This window comes from Zeus faber (genome assembly GCF_960531495.2).
Source record: "Zeus faber genome assembly, chromosome: 21".
NCBI classification, from domain to species: Eukaryota; Metazoa; Chordata; class Actinopteri; order Zeiformes; family Zeidae; genus Zeus; species Zeus faber.
In genome coordinates, this window is record NC_137208.1 from 2,078,717 (window position 1) to 2,098,716 (window position 20,000).

Sequence of the window (20,000 nt, forward strand, 5' to 3'; positions counted from 1 at the left end):
CGGGGCGAGCGGGCGTTCCTTTTTCCGAAGCAAACGGGTGCTTGTTTTGGGGTGCGAGCGGAGCGGCGCGCTGGTTTTGCGGCTCTGGCGCTGTGAGTGGCACCCTCTGGGCTGAACGCCGAGGACAGACGCCGTTAATGTTTGACGAGAGTCCGTTATATGTGCCTCGTCGCTGCCAGACGCCCTGGCAGTGAACCAGGTGCTGTCTGCTGCGGTTCTTCTCAATAATCCCACAGCACTAAACCGCTAAATATCAGTCATACATAGAACTGTGCTGCTGTTGTTGTTGTTATTGTTGTTATTATTATTATTTTTAGTTAGTGATGTATACCACTCGCAAAAGATCCGGTCGCAGCGAATAAATCTTTGAAATAACTCAAGAGTCTGGAGTCACTCTGGCAAAACAGTGAATCTGAAAATAATTAGTGAACTAAATTGAAGACCAGCATATAAAAGGTCTCTGTGTTGGACATGATTCATATTGAATGTGACGGATTTAGTTGTGACAGAATTCAATCATATAGGAACTTTAGGTTGAATATGACAAGTTTTCACGGCGCCGCTTGGTGGGCTGCCACGGCACAGTGGTTGATAAACACTGGTCTAGACGTTGTTTGGAATTTTGGTTATCGTAATATAGCGATATAGTTAAATGTTGACTTTCAGGAGCATTAGAGTAAACTACTTTTCTGACCTTTAGACTGTTCTCGATGTTCTAACCGATGCTCATAAAATCCACATTACTGATTGGTTCTCTAATATTTCTTGTGTGTAAAAATGTTGCGAATGCACAGTAGTCATCTCCCCAAAGTATTGTCAAATTATCGATATCGGGCTATTGGTCCAAAAATATGGTGACATTTGAGTTTAAGTTTGTCCTTCTACTGCTCCGCCCGACGGAAAGCCCCCCGGCACTCGGAGGCTGAGCGGGCGACGGGTCGGGGGACCAGGAAGTCCCTGGTCTCCGGGTGATTAGAGCCAGACCAAACACAGCGCGGTATCTGCCGCTCACAGGACGCTCTTATCTCTTCTCGGCCAATCAGGCGACAGCGGTGCGGTGATGATGTAACGTCCGAGTGGGGGAACTCTCTGAGTGGACGACGGGCGCAGAGGGGAACTCTGTCCGTGGGCGGTCCACCTCACCTATAGGATGAATGGATGGATACAAGAGATGATAGATGGAAAGATAGATACTAGAGATGATAGACACTATAGATGGTAGGTGGATAGATACTAGAGATGGTAGATGGATGTCAGACCAAAACTCTGGCGTTCCAAATGAAAAGCAATACAGTGTCATAAGTTGCATCACAGGAAATATGAAATCATATCACGTCGCTATTATTTATATCCACTCAAACGATCAAAGGGTTGATTTTACCATGAAAGAAAGCCACAGATGAAGGAGACAGAAATATAGAATAAATACAATAATATACAGAATATATGTGAAGCAGCCATCGTCGTGTCTCCTGTTTCTGTGACTGGAAATGAACTTCCTCTTTTTAACCTGAAAGACACATTTAAGGGTTTCTTGTTAAATATTCTGAGCAGGCAGGACTTCCTGCTGCTTCCTGGGTGGTGCCAGACACAGTGCCACACTGCGTGCACAGCTCTGTCTTAATTAGGATTTTGGAAGTACACAAGACCTCATGCTAGCGTTGCAGTAACCAACATACCTTGGTTTAATTTAATAATTTCAGTAGTTTGTGTGTGTGTGTGTGTGTGTGTGTGTGTGTGTGTGTGTGTGTGTGTGTGTGTGTGTGTGTGTGTGTGTGTGTGTGTGTGTGTGTGTGTGTGTGTGTGTGTGTGTGTGTGTGTGGTCTTACCTCCAAGTTCAAGAGGTTATTTGTCTTGTTTGTTTGTCTGCAGGACAGCATGGCCATGACGGGAGGGACAGCGGCCGCCCTGCCCATGAGCAACCACACGCGGGAGCGTGTGACGGTGGCCAAGCTGACGCTGGAGAACTTCTACAGCACGCTGCTGACCCAGCACGAGGAGCGGGAGATGAGGTCAGAACCCAAACTACCGCCTGGCACTACTGCCTTGCACTACCAGGCCATACAGCCTGGACAAGATGGTGGCGTGTGCACAATGCGAGGCTCAGCGCCTCTCCAGATTTTGCAAACTATCGGTTATATACCTACCAGTTTTAAGTTTGTTCAGCTGGAACTGCTTTGCAAAACTATCGTACACCCGTCAAGAACTTTTGGACATTGGATTACACAATTTAGATAATTTTGTCTGCGATCTCCGGCTCTACACTGAGATCAGAACACCGGAGGCTACCAACTCGGCTCTGCCGTCCGGAAGGGGCGCTGGCGGCGTTGTAGTGTAAACAAAGGCTAGGGAAGAGGGGAGGGCTAAGGCTAGGCTAAGGCTAACTCCTCATCGGCTATCTCTACCAAGCATTTTCCTCGCCAATGTACGATCTCTGACGAACAAAATTGATGAACTGCATCTGCAAGTCACCACTCATAAAAGGATTATGGATTGCAATGTCCTGTTTCCCACGGAAACGTGGCTTAACGGCGGCGTCCCGGATAGCGCTATCTAGCTTCTGGGTCCTTACATCGTCAAGGCGGACAGAACAGCTGATAACTCCGGTAAGACCAGAGGAGGGGGACTGTGCATTTATATTTACAGAGCTTGGTGCACGGACAATGGCATCATCGAGAGTAACTGCTCTGCTAACCTTGAATAGCTCATGGTTAAGTGTAGACCATTCTATCTGCCCAGAGAGCTTACATCTGTTGTCATGACTGCAGCATACTGCAATGAAAGAACTACATGCTGCCATTAGCAACCAACAGACTACACACCCAGGCAGCCTTTATTGTTGCAGGTGATTTCAACCACTCTAACCTGAAGACTGTACTCCCCAAATTCCACCAACATGTCTCCTGCCCCACTAGAGGGGACAAGACCCTCGACCATGTTTACACAAACATGGCTGGAGCTTACAAAGCCATTCCCCTCCCCCACCTGGGACAGTCTGACCACTTCTCACTGTTCCTGCTCCCCAAGTACACACCACTCATCCAACGTGTGAAACCTTCAGTCAGAACAGTTAAAGTATGGCCAGAGGGGGCAGACTTGTCCTACATCACCAGTTCCAACACACCGACTGAAGAGTGTTTGCCACTCAGGCCACCCTAGACTCCCACACAGACATTGACTCCTATGCCGCCTCCATTCTGGATTACATCAATACTAATGTCAACAGTGTCACCACCCTCAAACAGATCACAACATTCCCCAACCAGAAGCTGTGGATGAACAGAGAGGCCGCCTACTGCTGAAAGTACGTGACATCGAGTTCAGATCAGGTGGCGCAGGCCTACAGTTCAGCCAGGACTAACCTGAAAAGGGGCATCAAGAGTGCCAAGCACAGCCACAAGCTGAGGATCAAGGATCACTTTAACAACAATTCCGCCCCCCCAAAGCATGTGGCTGGGCATCCAGGCCATCACGGATCTCAAACCTACCAACACCATCCCCCCAACTAGCGACATCTCCCTCCCTGATAAGCTCAACAACTTCTACGCTCACTTTGACAGGGACAACCAGGAGGCAGCCATCAAGGCTGTGCTCCCTGCAGACCACCAGCCCCTCACACTCTCCCACACTCTTGTACGTGCTGCACTGAGCAAGGTCAATGCAGGTAAGGCTGCTAGCCCTGATGGTATCCCTGGATGTGTGCTCAGGGCCTGCGCTTGGCAGCTGACTCAGATCCTGACTGACATCTTCAACCTGTCACAGGCCCAAGCAGCTGTCCCATGTGCTTCAAGAGGCTGGCCCTGGCTCACCTCAAATCCTGCCTACCTCCCACACTGGACCCCCTCCAATTTGCCTACCGCCAGAACAGGTGCACGGAGGATGCCTTCTCCACGCCACTACACTCCACCCTCTCCCACCTGGACAACAACACCTGCAGGAGAATGCTGTTCATCGACCTCAGGCTTCACATTCAACCACATTGTCCCCTCCAGACTAGTCACCAAACTAGGTGACTTCAACATCAACCCCTCCTTCTGCAACTGGATACTGGACTTCTTAACCCACAGACCTTAGCATGTTCGATTAGGAAACATCACCTCCTCATCCTTTAGCCTGAACACCGGCGTCCCACAGGGCTGTGTACTGAGTCCTCTGCTCTACTCCCTCTTCACTCACAACTGCACTCCTGTGCATGGGTCCAACAACATTATAAAGTTTGCAGATGACCCAATGATGGTTGGCCTCGTCAACTACAACAATGAGACGGCCTACAGGGAGGAGGTCCATCACCCGGCAGTGTGGTGCGCCGACAACATTACATTGATCAGACGTTTTTATCCAAAGCGACTTACAATTATTCAAACACCGACGGACGCAGCCATCAGGAGCAATGAGGGGATTAGTGTCTTGCTCAAGGACACTACAGCATGCTAGCAGGAGGAGCCTGGGATCCAACCAGCAACCTTTAGATTACTAGACCACCAGCTCTACCTCCTGAGCTACCATCCTACCAACAACCTGGCCCTTAACATCAAGAAGACCAAGGAGCTCATACTAGACTTCAGGAAGATAAAAGGTGGCACACACACCCCCATCCATATCAACAGGATGGAGGTTGAGCGTGTCACCAGCTTCAGGTTTCAGGGTGTCCACATCTCCGAGGACTTCTATGGGCCCTCAACCCCTCGACCGTCGTCAAGAAAGCTCGCCAGCGTCTCTTCTTCCTGGAGGCTGAAGAAAGCCCACCTGTCTCCACAGATCCTGGTGAACTTCTACCACTGGACCATCGAGGGCATCCTCACCAACTGCCTCGGTCTGGTACGGCAACTGTACCGCTGCGGACAGGAAAGCACTGCAAAGGGTGGTGGAAACCGCCCCACACGTCACCGGCACTCCACTTCCCGTCATTGAGGCTCTCCAGCACAAGTGCCTACGGAGGGCACGCAGCATCGCCAGAGACACCTCTCACCCCAGCCACAAGCTGTTTGACCTCCTCCCCTCCGGGAAGCGCTACAGGAACCTCCATTCCAGGACCAGCAGGTTCAGGAACAGCTTCTTCCCCTCAGCTGTCATCCTGCTGAACTCTACACCACGGTGACAGCCCCCCCATACCTGGATTGGATGGACCCCCGCACACCTTCAAATCACCACCCATCCGCCCACCCCCTTACACACACAAACTGCACTCCAGTGACTGAACTCTTGCACATTGCACCTTAACCTTACACGCTACTATTTATTGTTTTGCTATTCATATTTATACAACCAGCTTTATCAATGTCAATCTGGTCATACTTTATATATTGTATCTTATTCATGCCCACTCTGTTAATACTGTTAATACCGCTCTTAATGTATATACTTAGTGCATCCATGTCCATACTGTTAATACTGCTCATCATTCTGTTAATAATGCTTATACTGTATATATTTTAGTGCATTAATATTCATTCTGTCAATACTGTTAATTATGTTCATACTGTGCATATTTAATATATACATACCCACTACTGCTAACTTTATTTATATATTATTCATATACTTGTATTTTATACGTATGCTGCACTTTACTGCTTCTTTTACACTTCTGGTTAGATTCCAAACTGCATTTTGTTGTCTCAGTACTTGTACTTTGTGCACTGACAATAAATTTGAATTTAATCTAATCTATTACCGTCTAGTACTACCACCAGGCAGCACTGTGTTTACGTGCTACAACCAAGCGGAAACCATTACGGCTGGGTGTTGATTCCAATGTGGAGGTTCAAACTGCAGTTCCATTAATGGCCACTAGTTGTCGCTGCAGAAATGGAAGTTCAGACTGAATGGAAGTCAATGGAAAAATAAGAAAATGATAGAGTGTGTGTGTGTGTGTACAATGCATTGCACTGCTGCCTCACAGCAAGAAGGTCCTGGGTTCGTTTCCCACCTGGGGCGCTGTTGGCACCGTGCTCTGGTGGGTTATCTCCTGATGAGGGGCCTTGCTGTGTGGAGTTTGCATGTTCTCCCTGTGCTCACATGGGTAATATCAGTAAGGACCCCCACCCAAAACATGGGGTTTCCTCCTTGTAACATCAGTAAGGACCCCCACCCAAAACATGGGGTTTCCTCCTTGTAACATCAGTAAGGACCCCCACCCAAAACATGGGGTTTCCTCCTTGTAACATCAGTAAGGACCCCCACCCAAAACATGGGGTTTCCTCCTTGTAACATCAGTAAGGACCCCCACCCAAAAATTGGGGTTTCCTCCTTGTAACATCAGTAAGGACCCCCACCCAAAACATGGGGTTTCCTCCTTGTATCATCAGTAAGGACCCCCACCCAAAACATGGGGTTTCCTCCTTGTAACATCAGTAAGGACCCCCACCCAAAACATGGGGTTTCCTCCTTGTATCATCAGTAAGGACCCCCACCCAAAACATGGGGTTTCCTCCTTGTAACATCAGTAAGGACCCCCACCCAAAACATGGGGTTTCCTCCTTGTAACATCAGTAAGGACCCCCACCCAAAACATGGGGTTTCCTCCTTGTAACATCAGTAAGGACCCCCACCCAAAACATGGGGTTTCCTCCTTGTAACATCAGTAAGGACCCCCACCCAAAACATGCACAAAATCATTGTCTGACCAGCGATGGACGTGGTAACTGGTCTCCGGGCGTGGCTGTATGCTGCCCACTGCTCCTGGCTGCCCCCCGGAGGAAGGACAGGCGTGCGTGCGTGTGTCAAAGATTCTTCTCAAATACATTTAGGATCTCAACATCTAATTTTACATCTGCTATTAGGTGCCTGGATTGTGATTTGGAAATGTTTGTTCCATAAAGAAAGTACTAGGGCTTAAAGATGTGTATATCTATATATCTGTATATCTAGGGGCGCGGTTCCCTTGGATTGACAGGTTTCTGTTTCACAGTTGAGCAAGGTGGACGTGTTACTTTGCCCAAATTCATACAGTGCTGGCTTCGCTTTCCCGCCAAGATGGTGGGTGAGCGTGGCAAAAACAAAACTAGGCGCTTGTGTCAAATGTCAACTGAACATTTTAGCCATAAATCTGCCGCTCTTATTTTGACATAAAATGCCCTGACTCTAAAATCTTGAGCGCTGATTATTTTCCTTAATTGTATTATTTCTTTTCTCTAATCCCAGGCAGAAGAAGTTGGAGAAGGTGATGGATGACGAGGGTTTACTGGATGAAGAGGTACAAGGTTTTTAATGTTCCAACATGACTCATGGCTTCTGAAATGTAACCCCCTCACTGTGTGTGTGTGTGTGTGTGTGTTGCAGAAGGTGATGCGGCGTTCGCAGCACGCCCGCAAGGAGACAGAGTTCCTGCGGCTGAAGAGGACTCGGCTCGGCCTGGACGACTTTGAGTCCCTGAAGGTCATAGGTCGCGGCGCTTTCGGAGAGGTGCGTCTCTCGGTCCCTCGCTCTCCTCCTTCAAAATAAAAGCCCTTTCAGCCAGGCGGACGTTGCTAAACCCACACTGTTGCTGAGCCTGATGTCTGGGTCTCTACACTTCCATCTCAGCTCGTGGCCATGTTGCTCCTGTGCTCACTGGGATGGATGTGTCGGCGTTGGAGGGCGTTAATGTGGTGTAGCGTGCACTCGCTTCTCATCCATGTTTAGATTGGAATTTATCTATATTCACAATTATTTGTGAACAAATCACACTCCCAATGACTTTGAATCCGTACGTAGGTCATATTTCTTTGTGTTCAGCTATACCCCCACTTGTCATGAATAACGTTCTCAATATGCATGTATGAAACCGCGGGTACAGTCACACGTGTGCTGCGCAGGTTCGACTGGTGCAGAAGAAAGACACTGGACACATTTACGCCATGAAGATCTTGAGGAAAGCAGACATGTTGGAGAAGGAACAGGTTGGTAAATGTTGACGGAGTAGCAGACCTCTCACACACTTTGGTTTAGTAAATTATTTCAATCTGCGCGGGTCAATCTGCGCCGCTTTTAGCCTTGACCCCCCCCCCCGCCTTAAACGTCCGGCCGGCTGCGTCGTCCATCTCCCTCCACCAGGTGGCGCACATCCGAGCAGAGAGGGACATCCTGGTGGAAGCGGACGGTGCCTGGGTGGTGAAGATGTTCTACAGCTTCCAGGACAAGAGGAACCTCTACCTCATCATGGAGTTCCTGCCTGGAGGTGAGCGTGGGAGGAAGCCCCCAATCCGTCCGGGGAACACCTTCAGTTGGAGCCAGCGGCCATGTTTGTTGGTTGTCGTTCTCGCAGGAGCGTTTTACTGCCGCAGAACGGCATTCTGGGAGCCGCTTCAAGCAAATCCCAACGTCCAATAAGGAAATCTCTAAAAGCAGAATCGACGCTGTCGTAGTTTGATGATGAGGAGCTTTTCACAAACCACTTCAGGAGCCAGGAAGTAGGAACCCAGTGGTTCAGAGATGAAGGTCATTTCCACAGATGGTCCCTGGTCCTGAAGGACTCCCTACAGGCTAGGTGCTGCTTTTCTGGGCAATGGCCACCACTGGGGGCAGAGTTTGTCAAACTGAAGCTTCCCAAGAATCCTCAAGGACACCAACCAACATTTTGAAAAAGCATCTTAAAAACAGAAGTAGCAAATACATTTTTAAATATATTGATTTTTAATACATTTATTTTTAGGTGTAGGGTTTAATGCCACGTTGCATTCTTTGGGCTGGTTTGATCCAGCTCTGATGGACTGGTGCTCCCTCCGGTGGTCAGAAATCACACATCAGCCCGGATTCAGTCTTAAAATGAGTAAAGGCTTGTGAATAGAATGTCCTGATATGAATGTGTTTTTTGGTGTGTGTGTGTGTGTGTGTGTGTGTGTGTCCTCAGGCGACATGATGACCCTGCTGATGAAGAAGGACACCCTGTCTGAGGAAGCCACTCAGTTCTACATCGCTGAGACGGTGCTCGCCATCGACTCCATCCACCAGCTGGGCTTCATCCACAGAGACATCAAGCCAGACAACCTGCTGCTGGACTCCAGGGTGAGACACACATACGTCTAACCTGGGTGTCGTGTGTAGCGTGGTGAGCCCTGATAACCTTGGTAACCATGGTAACGCGGTGCCCCGTGCGTTCCAGGGCCACGTGAAGCTGTCGGACTTCGGTCTCTGCACCGGACTGAAGAAGGCTCATCGCACTGAGTTCTACAGGAACCTGACGCACAACCCTCCCAGCGACTTCTGTAGGTTCATGCCGTCTGTCTGTCCGCTGGTCCCTCTGTCCGTCTCTCTGACTGCCCGTCTCACTGTTTATCTCTCTGTTCGTATGTCCATCTGTCTGTCTCTCTGTCTGACCCTCCATCTCACTGTCTGTCTCCTCACCTGTCTTACTGTCGGTCTCTGTCCCGTCTGTCTGTCCATAAGGAAACCATGTCATTTAGCCATATTTAAAGTGACTTTCACAAAATGAAAACGTGGAAAACTTTTGTTTTCCTCACAGCGTTTCAGAACATGAACTCCAAGAGGAAAGCGGAGACGTGGAAGAAGAACAGACGGCAGCTGGTGAGAAGGTTCCCCTCAAATAACCTGGGATTATTAAGGCCCTTAAAATTTGGTAGGGGGCCACGGACCCTGGTTTGGAAAAGGCCCTAAATAGAAAATGAGTTCTGTGTCACATCAAGCTTTTCCTGTTCAAACGTTTGTTCCGCTTCCTTGGTTGGTTAACAAGTACTGCTGTCAAAGAGTTACTGCACTTTAAAATGTGGTGTCACTTTGTAGACGGTGCCTAACAGGCCTCTGAACAGCGTTGTGGGAAAGCAGCCGCTGCACTCTGGTACTGACGCAACCAGAATATCTGTAGAAAACTGGAGACCGTACGGAATGGGAGCGTCACTAGATGCTTTAATGAACGTCTAAAGAATATAAAGAACGTTGTGAACGCTCTGAAGGCTCTGAAGGCTCTGAAGGCTCTGTAGGGTGTAGCTCTCAGGAGGAGCCTGCTGGGTCTAAAGGACAGGTGCAAGAGGCTGCAGCTGCTTTCTCCGTCCTTCAAACACTTAAAACGAGAGTAAGAACGGTGCGTTCAAGTCGAACTTGGAAATTGTGTGAATGGCATCAAAATGTGCCTGTGCCCCGGGGGCTTTCAGGCGGCTGCTTACCTTGCCTGATGTTAAAGTTCCACCCTTGCTCATCATTGGGTTCCTGAAATGGAAGTGGGTTCATTTTCTGTCATCGACTGATGGATTGTTTGATGCCCCGCCCCCAGGCCTACTCCACAGTGGGCACTCCTGACTACATCGCCCCAGAGGTCTTCATGCAGACAGGCTACAACAAGCTGTGTGACTGGTGGTCGCTGGGGGTCATCATGTACGAGATGCTCATCGGTGAGTCTGTCTGTCCATCCTTCCACTGTTCTGTCTGTCTGTCCATCCTGCCACTGTTCTGTCTGTCTGTCCATCCTGCCACTGTTCTGTCTGTCTGTCCATCCTGCCACTGTTCTGTCTGTCTGTCCATCCTGCCACTGTTCTGTCTGTCTGTCCATCCTGCCACTGTTCTGTCTGTCTGTCCATCCTTCCACTGTTCTGTCTGTCCATCCTTCCACTGTTCTGTCTGTCTGTCCATCCTTCCACTGTTCTGTCTGTCTGTCCATCCTTCCACTGTTCTGTCTGTCTGTCCATCCTGCCACTGTTCTGTCTGTCTATCCATCCTGCCACTGTTCTGTCTGTCTGTCCATCCTGCCACTGTTCTGTCTGTCTGTCCATCCTGCCACTGTTCTGTCTGTCTGTCCATCCTGCCACTGTTCTGTCTGTCTGTCCATCCTTCCACTGTTCTGTCTGTCTGTCCATCCTGCCACTGTTCTGTCTGTCTGTCCATCCTGCCACTGTTCTGTCTGTCTGTCCATCCTGCCACTGTTCTGTCTGTCTGTCCATCCTGCCACTGTTCTGTCTGTCTGTCCATCCTTCCACTGTTCTGTCTGTCTGTCCATCCTTCCACTGTTCTGTCTGTCTGTCCATCCTTCCACTGTTCTGTCTGTCTGTCCATCCTTCCACTGTTCCGTCTGTCTGTCCATCCTTCCACTGTTCCCACTGTTCCGTCTGTCTGTCCATCCTTCCACTGTTCCCACTGTTCCGTCTGTCTGTCCATCCTTCCACTGTTCCCACTGTTCCGTCTGTCTGTCCATCCTTCCACTGTTCCCCCTGTTCCGTCTGTCTGTCCATACTTCCACTGTTCTGTCTGTCTGTCCATCTTTCAACTGTTCTGTCTGTCTGTCCATCCTTCCATTGTTCTCTGCAGGTTACCCTCCGTTCTGCTCGGAGACTCCTCAGGAGACCTACAGGAAGGTGATGAACTGGAAGGAGACACTGGTCTTCCCCCCGGAGGTGCCCATCTCTGAGCGGGCCAAGGACCTGATCCTCAGGTTGGTGGCTCCGCCCGCTTTAAAAAACTACGTCACACAACCCTGACCTGTCTGTAGGTGCGGGATTTGCATATCGTGCCTCTCAAAGTAAAAGTACCGATAAAATACCAAATAAATAAAATAAAATACCATTTGGTGGGGGTTCTGTTCTAGTCTATAATGATATTCATATATTCTTTACCAGAGTATTATTGTATATATTTAATTATTCTGCTGGTTCAGATACTGCACAGACGCTGAGAACCGGGTCGGAGCCGTGAGCGTGGAGGAGATTAAAGGACACGCCTTCTTTGAGTCGGTCGACTGGGAACACATCAGGTGTGTGTGTGTGTGTGTGTGTGTGTGTGTGTGTGTGTGTGTGTGTGTGTGTGTGTGTGTGTGTGTGTGTGTGTGTGTGTGTGTGTGTGTGTGTGTGTGTGTGTGTGTGTGTGTGTGTGTGTGTGTGTGTGTGTGTGTGTGTGTGTGTTGCACCACACCTCCATCTGCTGGTGACAAGTGAGAACTACAACAACATAGCTTTGGCCCGTCTCCACCCGCTCCACCTGGCTGAACCGCTCAGCAGCTATTTGAAGTAAAACCAGAGGAATTTATTGAAATACTTTGAATCCAAATCATTCAAACCACCTCACTGATACGACTTAAAAAAAACAACAACTTGTGAATGGTGGGTGATCTTGTGTGGTTTTTGCTTCTATTGACTTTCTATTTATTGCCGGTATTGTTTCTATTGTTTGACTCTTCTTCCCGCCACAGGGAGCGGCCGGCGGCCATTTCTATTGAGATCAAAAGTATCGACGACACGTCAAACTTCGACGACTTCCCCGAGTCGGACATCCTGCAGCCGGGTGAGAGAAGCTACAAACCAGACATGATTATTATGATTTTTATTACTGAATACATGAAGGGGTCAGGGATCAGGGATCCTCCACTTTTCCCGCATCGATGACCCTCGGTTTGGTCCTCATTAGGCCACGCCCCCGTTTGATCACTCTGGGATCCAATCAGAGACCAATATCTAATTGATTGGATCTGATCCAGTACCTCTGCTCAAATGAGGGAGACCTCAGTGGAACTAGGATCCAAACGGCCGTCACTGGACGTTATTCTACAGCATGCCTGGAAGGACCCCTGGGGGCCCCCGCACCTTAAGTTGAGAACCACTAGAGCGCTAGGGAGAATCCTGTGGGTTTCTGCGCTGGTGTCCCTGCTCGCTGTCGCCCCCTGGTGTCCGCCAGAGGAATGACGCCCTCTTCTCTGTTTCAGCAGCCAACGTGACGGAGCCGGACTTCAAGTCCAAGGACTGGGTGTTCCTCAACTACACCTACAAGCGCTTCGAGGGCCTGACGCAGCGCGGGACCATTCCCACCTACATGAAGGCGGGGAAGGCCTGAGGTGGAGCAGCAGCAGCAGCAGGAGGAGGAGGAGCCGCTGGAGACTGATAACGGACACAGGGTCGGGCTTGTCCAGCCCCAACCGCCGGGAACCTCCATCTTTTATGAGCGCATGTTCAGGGCCGTCACAACTCGGCCATTTAAACGCTAAACAGATGCTGCTGCCGTCTCAGGCCACGTAGCGGTTCGGGACTCTAACACTGGCTTTACACTGAATCCCAAAACGCACCCGCCCCTAAGGGTCATCGGATGAACTGCGTCTAGGTTTTGCGCTTTCCTGTGGGATCCGCCACGGAAGGGCACTAAAAACGCCCGTTATATACTGTTTGAAACGAGCAGGAAAACCTTTATCTACATTTATGTCTTAATATTATTTTAAACTTTTTCTTTTTATACGCAGAATCCTGTCACAAAATAGCAGATTTTTGATGGTGAGTAACTTGCAGTGTAAATGAGCCTCTTAGCAGTTGCTTGGCAACGGTTGCTTCCTGTCTGATGTAGGATCTGCAACTTTTTGCAACAGCTGAAAAAATTTGAAGCCTCGATCGATACAGAAAGCTGGCACTGCAGAGGAGGCGGGGCTTGTCATACACCGGGCGGGGCTTAGTACAGAGGAGGTGGGGCTTATCACGTAGGGGGCGGGGCTTAGCCTAGAGTGCCACAGCTTCTCGCATGCGAAATCCGACTTCCCGTAGAAATCACTGGACTTCTGCTTTGCTGTCGTCGTTTGTCGGATTCAGTGTAAACAACCTCAGCTTCAACAGTCTGTATGCTAGCCCACGTCGCGGTGCGCCGCCGGGAACGTCTGCACCGACGCAGCACAAGCGCGTCTGCGGCAGAATTAGCTTTGCTGCGTTTTCCTCCGTGTCAGGATAAGTTGCTGCTGAGACGAGCGTGCGCTCCACCTCTATTTATACACAAAGTCCCTCCACCTCACGGCTGTCATAAACACGGCAACTTTCTCAGGGCAACGCCCTCGCGGTGGTTGCCATAGCAGCTTGTTGCCGGGAGTCGTTTTGTTTTCCTCTGACAGCTGTCCAAACAAAAAATCAACAGCAAATCAACAAAATAAGTTTTTCCTCGTGTTTGGAGCTGAGGCCTGAGTTTGTTTCCGTTTCCTGGTGTTTCAGTCGTGGACAGAGTCGCTCTTCAATAAAATCCTGACAAAGTGCCTTTTAATGTTTCATTGGAGACGTTACTGATGATAATGGTGACGCTGAACGTTGGAATTTGGGAATGCCGTCTGGTAAAAAACATGATCCCCTTTTTCTTTTCTTTTTTTTAATAACGTCCTGTTGATTTGAAGTTATCAGTCAGTATTTGTCACATTATGGCGTCTAAAATGTTCATTTTCCAAAAGAAAACCTCAAAATATTTCCTTCAGATGATTTTACTTTACAATCAGAGGTGAAAATAGAATAGAATAGAATCTGTTTTCATTGAAAGTAAAATTGCTCCCCAAATCTTAATTACAACCTGATTTTACAACTTGATTTACTCAAGTAGGAGTAAAACTACTCAGTTTTAACTATTAAATACTTTATAATCCCTGCGGTATTGAAAAGGAAAGAACATGTCTTTAATCTTTAAACATTTATTCAAAAGTCAAACTTAATCAAGAGAATTGTCCAAGTGTGACGTTCAAATTAAATAGAATGAATATTATAACAAGGGGATGGCAGCTCAGGAGGTAGAGCTGGTGGTCTAGTCATCTAAAGGTTGCTGGTTGGATCCCAGGCTCCTCCTGCTAACATGCTGTAGTGTCCTTGAGCAAGACACTTAACCCCTCATTGCTCCTGATGGCTGCGTCCGTCGCTGTTTGAATAATTGTAAGTGGCTTTGGATAAAAGCGTCTGATCAAAGTAATGAAATGTAATTATAAAATTAACCTAGTTGAATTTGTGGGATATTTTAGTATAAACCAGTCTGGTTGACCGGCCTTTATTTTTCACTATTTAATCGATTTTAAAAATGTATTTATACATTTTTTGTTGCCCAGACAAAGTAGGTACTGCACTTTACATGTCATGAAACAATATGTAAAGATATATTTTAAGTTAAGTTCTGACTTAAACTAAAATAATTACAGTCAATCAAACAATAAAAATAAATACTTGTTTATAGTAATTAGTTCCTTCATCCTTTAATCCCCGATTACCTTATACGGTAGATAAACGTGTTTATTTAGAATTATTCCATATCCCCAGATGGTTTGTTAAATAAAACTTTATTTTTTGAGTTTCAAACTCCGTTTTGCAGTGTTTGCAATGTGTGTAAAAAATTTAAATAACTTAACCAAATAACTTTGTTAATAACAAAGTTATTTTATACACATGACTTATTTACCGCAATTAAAATTCAGAAATTCCACATGCAGCAGGGGCGGGGCTTATCTCATGGCGAGTGTTTTATCGCATATGGGGCGGGGCTTGTCTCAGATTGGGTGGAGCCTATCTTAGAGGGGCGGGTCCTGTCTCGGGGGGCGGGGCTTATATCAGTGTGGACAGGGCTTGGTGCTGATCTCAGATGGGGCGGGGCTTATTTCCGATGGGGCGGAGCTTATCTCGGGCGGGGGCGTTTTTTTCACGCATGGAATCCGACTCCATAGGAATGAATGGACTCGGGTTTGTTGTTGTCGTTTGTGGGATTCGGTGTAAAGCGGCTTCAGATTTCTCATCTCATCAGCTCCTGTTCTGTTGTTTTTGTCTTTTAAAAGAGAAACTGATTCTTTCCAACTTGGTTTTGAGAGAAATAAGTGAATAAATAGGGAAGCACATTTGGGAGCATGGATGGGAGCTGGATTCTAGCTTCAGTCAATTTCAAAATGGGGAAAAATAAGAAGCTAAGTAGAAATAAATCCATAAAGAGAGAGATGCGATAAAGTGAAAACGACTTTATAACCAACCCGGACGATTCGCTGAGTCGGCCGTTTGCTTTGTTTTTGATAGAACCTCGTTAGTACTTTGCTCTGTGTTTTTATTTATTTTATTGTATTTTTTAACACAAATCCACAGGAAAAAAACACAAACTCCTCATTTGTTTTCATCCACCTCTCGTTCTCAGTGTTTTGGGTTTCATCACTCCTTATAAATAAAATAACAAATAAAAAGTCCCTTCTGCTTCGTGAGGACAGAACGTCACAAACCTTGCGACGTATTTGTTTTTTTTTGTTTGTGAACTGGTTTGAGAAGCAGACGAGGATTTGGGGGAATTTAGTCTGATGTCCTGATCCAAATATTCACAATGTCAGCGACTTAAAACCCTGAGACGCCACCGTCTCCTTCAGACGCCCTGAATCGTAGTTAAAGGATCATTTCGCTGTTTTCCGGTTATTAAAACATCGGTTTCCGTCGTTCATAACTCGTTCAAATAAAGGCTGCGCCGTTGTTGCGAAACCCGAAAAGTCCGGAACGTGACGCTCACGTGACGCCCAGTGGGGCAAACGTCCAACGCTTACAAATGCAGTTAAAGCTCCTTTTGGAAAAGCAGAAAGTCACATTTTATTTCCAACGACGTTGCCACCTGCTCCCCAGTTAGCATGCAGCTTGTTGGTTGTTGCTAGTAGGACGTCGCAGGTGAGTGCTTGTCGAGCACATGACCACAGCCCCGGTGGCTCCGCCCTTTTCTGACCCAAGTTCTCCACACCTCCGGTTAGCTTGACACGGGGGTGTGGCTACGCGGGATTACCTGTATCTAGTCTCTCACTTCCTGTTTCTGATTCTTGTCTTTCACTTAGTTGCTTACACCCAGTTTCTCGTCTCTCACTTCCTGTTCCTAGCCTCATACTTCCTGCTTCTGATTCTAGTCTCACGTAGTCTCTTACACTCTGTTTCTAGTCTCTTACTTCCTGTTTCTAGTCTATTACTTCCTATTTGTACCCTTTTGCTTCCCGTTTCTAGTCTCTTGCTTCCTGTTTCTATTTTTAATAGATGATAGATTGAGATGAAATGTTCTACGAATAATATATATTTTTAATTAAATGAAAGTGGACTTTTAGCAGCAGAATTAGTGGCTGTTTAAATCCATCCATCTTTTCAGTTTACTGCAGCAGCAGCGCCCTCTGTTGGCAGACAGGGTAACAGCACGTGCAGAGCAGAACTCGTCGGGTGCCATCGTCACCAATTTGGTAGCGGGAAGCGTCGAACGAGCTATTTGAAAATGTCCGCCGAGAAATTGACAACGACGGTCAGTATGTCCTTTTAAACAGAAGGAGAATGCAGACGGGAAAGTCATTCACTCAATGCTGCTGCTGCCGTCTCACTTCATGTTTCCCCGGAAACAGTCGCCTGTCGAGTAGTATTTGTATTTAACGCCTCTATGGGAAACGCTAGGAACTGCACAGCTCAGCGGGTGTGCACCTTCTGAGGCCACAGAGTTTGCCGCTTACACGAGCTCGTAGGAAAGGAAATGGTTCTGGGCGGATGAACTTTGACGACCGTCCGGGTTAGGGTGGACCCTCACCGGGCCGAGTCTCCACGCTGCACAGAAGTCCACCCCATCGCAGAAGCACTTCTCCCTCAGAGGACTCAAAGGACCAAGCACCAAGAAGACGTGGTGTCGTCTCTCCGCCTTTTTATTTTCTTTCCTCCATCCATGTGCAACCAAGCAGAGACAAGGAGCCGTACGCGCTTTGCCTTCAACACGCTCGGCACCCTCGGTCCTTCCGAGCGCCTGGAACAGCAAGGAGCCCTGATTCACCACCAGTGTCCAATCCGTGACAAGCCGCACCCCCTGGCCACGCTCAACGAACATGATGAACCATGAAAGAACAACTTTGCCAAACAAGCGTCCGTGTGGTGGATCCACCAAACACACGGTGAACGACCGGAAAGAGTCCGTCACATGCAGAGTGTGACAGTAACAAAGATCTGTTCTAGTCTCTTACTACCTGTTTCTAGTCCCTAGCTTCCTGTTTCGAGTCTCTTACTTCCTGTTTGTGCTCCTTTGCTTCCCATTTCTAGTCTCTTGGTACTTGTTTCTAGTATCTCATGTCCGTGCAGACATAGACAAAAGATTCAATGAGACTCACAATTTGCAGCCATGTATGTTGGCCTGTGTCCTCTTTCCAAAAGGAGATTTCATGTTTTTGTTTTTGGTTGGGTTAGGGTAGGGCCGGGAAGCACAGTGAGACGCTGTGGCCCAGCGGGAAGCTCCTCGGCAGGGGGGCGTTCAGCGAGGTGCGGATGGAAACCACCGTTTCAACGGCTTTTTGGGCTGATAAGCAGTCAACGTCCTGCTGTGGGCATTTAAAGGAAGCTGCCGGGGACACAAGCTGAATATATTCGCAAATTAAAACACTTTTCAAGTCTCCAATTCCAATAAGTGTATTATATTTGAGTAGATCTACTGTGTATACATAAACAGAATTCCATTCCATTCCGTTATTGTCACTGAACTAATGTGTGGACCGTCCGTTATGAGCCGCACAGACACTATGGACAAATAAATATTGTATTCATTTGAAATCACACTTTCCAAAGTACTTCAAAGCTGCAGCAGTTCATCAATCACAATTTAGAAATGTGCCCGAAGCACAGTCCGTGGAGGGAGGGGCTGCAGCGTTTCCCTCACACCCCTGGCGGCGGCATGCTGCGTTTGATTCATGTTTAATCTGAGCTTGGCTAAGTTCCTGACATTGTGTTTGGGTGATTACTGCTGACCCTCAGATACCGGTCACACCTGTCCCCCCCGACGCAGAGATGCTCAGATGGGATCAAATAGTAAAAGTTATTAAAGGGACAGTACGCAGCGGGTGAGGGTTGCCAGTCGAGTTCAGAATTGATTTTAAAACCAAAGCCCCAAATGCATGAGCTCCATGTTGTGCCTGCAGGGCACTCAGGGGTCGTCCTGTCCGTCGCCTGCCTCCCAACCCAAGGTGCCCGGGCCTTCACCGTCGCTGCCCCGCCCAGACTCCGGGACGGTTGACAATGTCATTTAACGACACCGCCTTCCTCCGTCGCTTTTGGTTCAGTGTGCGTCTGTGTTTTCCGTTTTCACTCTATTCCTTTCGTTCCTTTCACTCATCTATTCCCCCTCGTTTTACCTTTGTTTTTCATGTTGTTTTCTATTTGGTGTTTTCTTTCTAGATTTTTATTTGCTTTGTTTTTTCTTATCTGTTGTAACTCAGTCCTGCTTGGAACTCGTTCTCCTCGGTCATTTTATTCATGTATCTCTGGTATTCTTAAAGCGGCCCTTTCACTCTCCCTTTTTACACATGTTTATCTGGGTCTCTGAGATCCCAAAAAACATGTTTTTGAAATTCTTGTTGCTGAAAATACCACTGGGAATATGCGTTCGAGCCATTGTAACATGCCTCCAAATCCATCCTGTTCCTCATGCCCTGTTTAAATGGGTGGAGCCTCCCTCCTGAGGCCCCAAGGTCTATGAGCCAATGGGGTTTGAGCTTCACTTCTGGGTTTCGTTGTATTTACTCGGTAACTTTCACTGATGTCACCTCATCAGCAACAAAATCTGTTTCTGAACAAATTTGAGGCGAGAAAAAATCAATCCAGTTGCTGAATCTTAACTCCTATTAGATCTGCAAGGCCTTGTTTCAAAGTTATTTCCCACTTTCACGGCCGTGTCCTGGTTCTGCCCCGACCGGATCAACCACCGTTGTTTTAAAATGTGCTGTATAAATGAAAGTGACTTGACTCAAAACACATCAGAGCTTGTGCCATTGACTCAATCCAGATATAAGTTAAAATTCAAACAAACACATTGACATTTAAATATTTTACATCACAGATATTTAACATTTGCATCACATACATGGTTATAGTTATACATTGTGTTATTGAATATGGTTATTATAAAATAGAGAAAATCACCACAGTGAGACAAATAAACATAGAAACAAACAACATTTATACAAAAACATGAACATTGGACAACAACATGTATTGAAAAACAGTGAATTAGGTCCAGGAAAACTGAAAAGTTTTCCTGGACTTCCTGTCAAAGTTATGACAGTAAATGAGGGAGAAAAGGGGAGGGATGCAACCAGGAGGGTGCTGGGGTGTGTGTGTGTGTGTGTGTGTAAGGTGTCCACCGGTGAGTGTACATGACTTATCCCCATTGGTTCTGGTGTAGAAGGTCAGTATTATGTCGTGGTGCCTCCAAGCAGCGCAGTGGGCCCCGAAGCCCCCCGAACTCCACAGCCCCGTGGACACTCTTTGGCTGCAGGAAATCCCTGGGTACCCTGCCCCGCGGCCACACAAGACCCCCGGGCCCCCAGATAAGCCAGAGGG

At 47.6% G+C, this 20,000-nt stretch overlaps 1 protein-coding gene across 2 annotated transcripts in view; it reads left to right on the plus strand.

The window, feature by feature from the left end:
- Positions 1-15,124, plus strand: part of LOC307246286 (serine/threonine-protein kinase 38-like) — a 19,701-nt gene extending 4,577 nt beyond the window's left edge. The window contains exons 2-14 of one of the 2 annotated variants that reach the window (XM_080022175.1): positions 1,873-2,012; positions 7,144-7,195; positions 7,282-7,404; positions 7,797-7,880; positions 8,035-8,158; positions 8,831-8,985; positions 9,083-9,185; positions 9,443-9,504; positions 10,208-10,325; positions 11,236-11,359; positions 11,582-11,677; positions 12,113-12,204; positions 12,623-15,124. In XM_080022175.1, coding sequence (XP_079878301.1) covers positions 1,879-2,012; positions 7,144-7,195; positions 7,282-7,404; positions 7,797-7,880; positions 8,035-8,158; positions 8,831-8,985; positions 9,083-9,185; positions 9,443-9,504; positions 10,208-10,325; positions 11,236-11,359; positions 11,582-11,677; positions 12,113-12,204; positions 12,623-12,750 — 1,395 coding nt within the window. In that variant the 5' untranslated portion in view covers positions 1,873-1,878 and the 3' untranslated portion in view covers positions 12,751-15,124. The remainder of the gene's footprint in view (positions 1-1,872; positions 2,013-7,143; positions 7,196-7,281; positions 7,405-7,796; positions 7,881-8,034; positions 8,159-8,830; positions 8,986-9,082; positions 9,186-9,442; positions 9,505-10,207; positions 10,326-11,235; positions 11,360-11,581; positions 11,678-12,112; positions 12,205-12,622) is intronic. The other variant, XM_080022176.1, reaches the window with a different exon arrangement.
- The last annotated feature ends 4,876 nt before the right edge of the window (positions 15,125-20,000 follow it).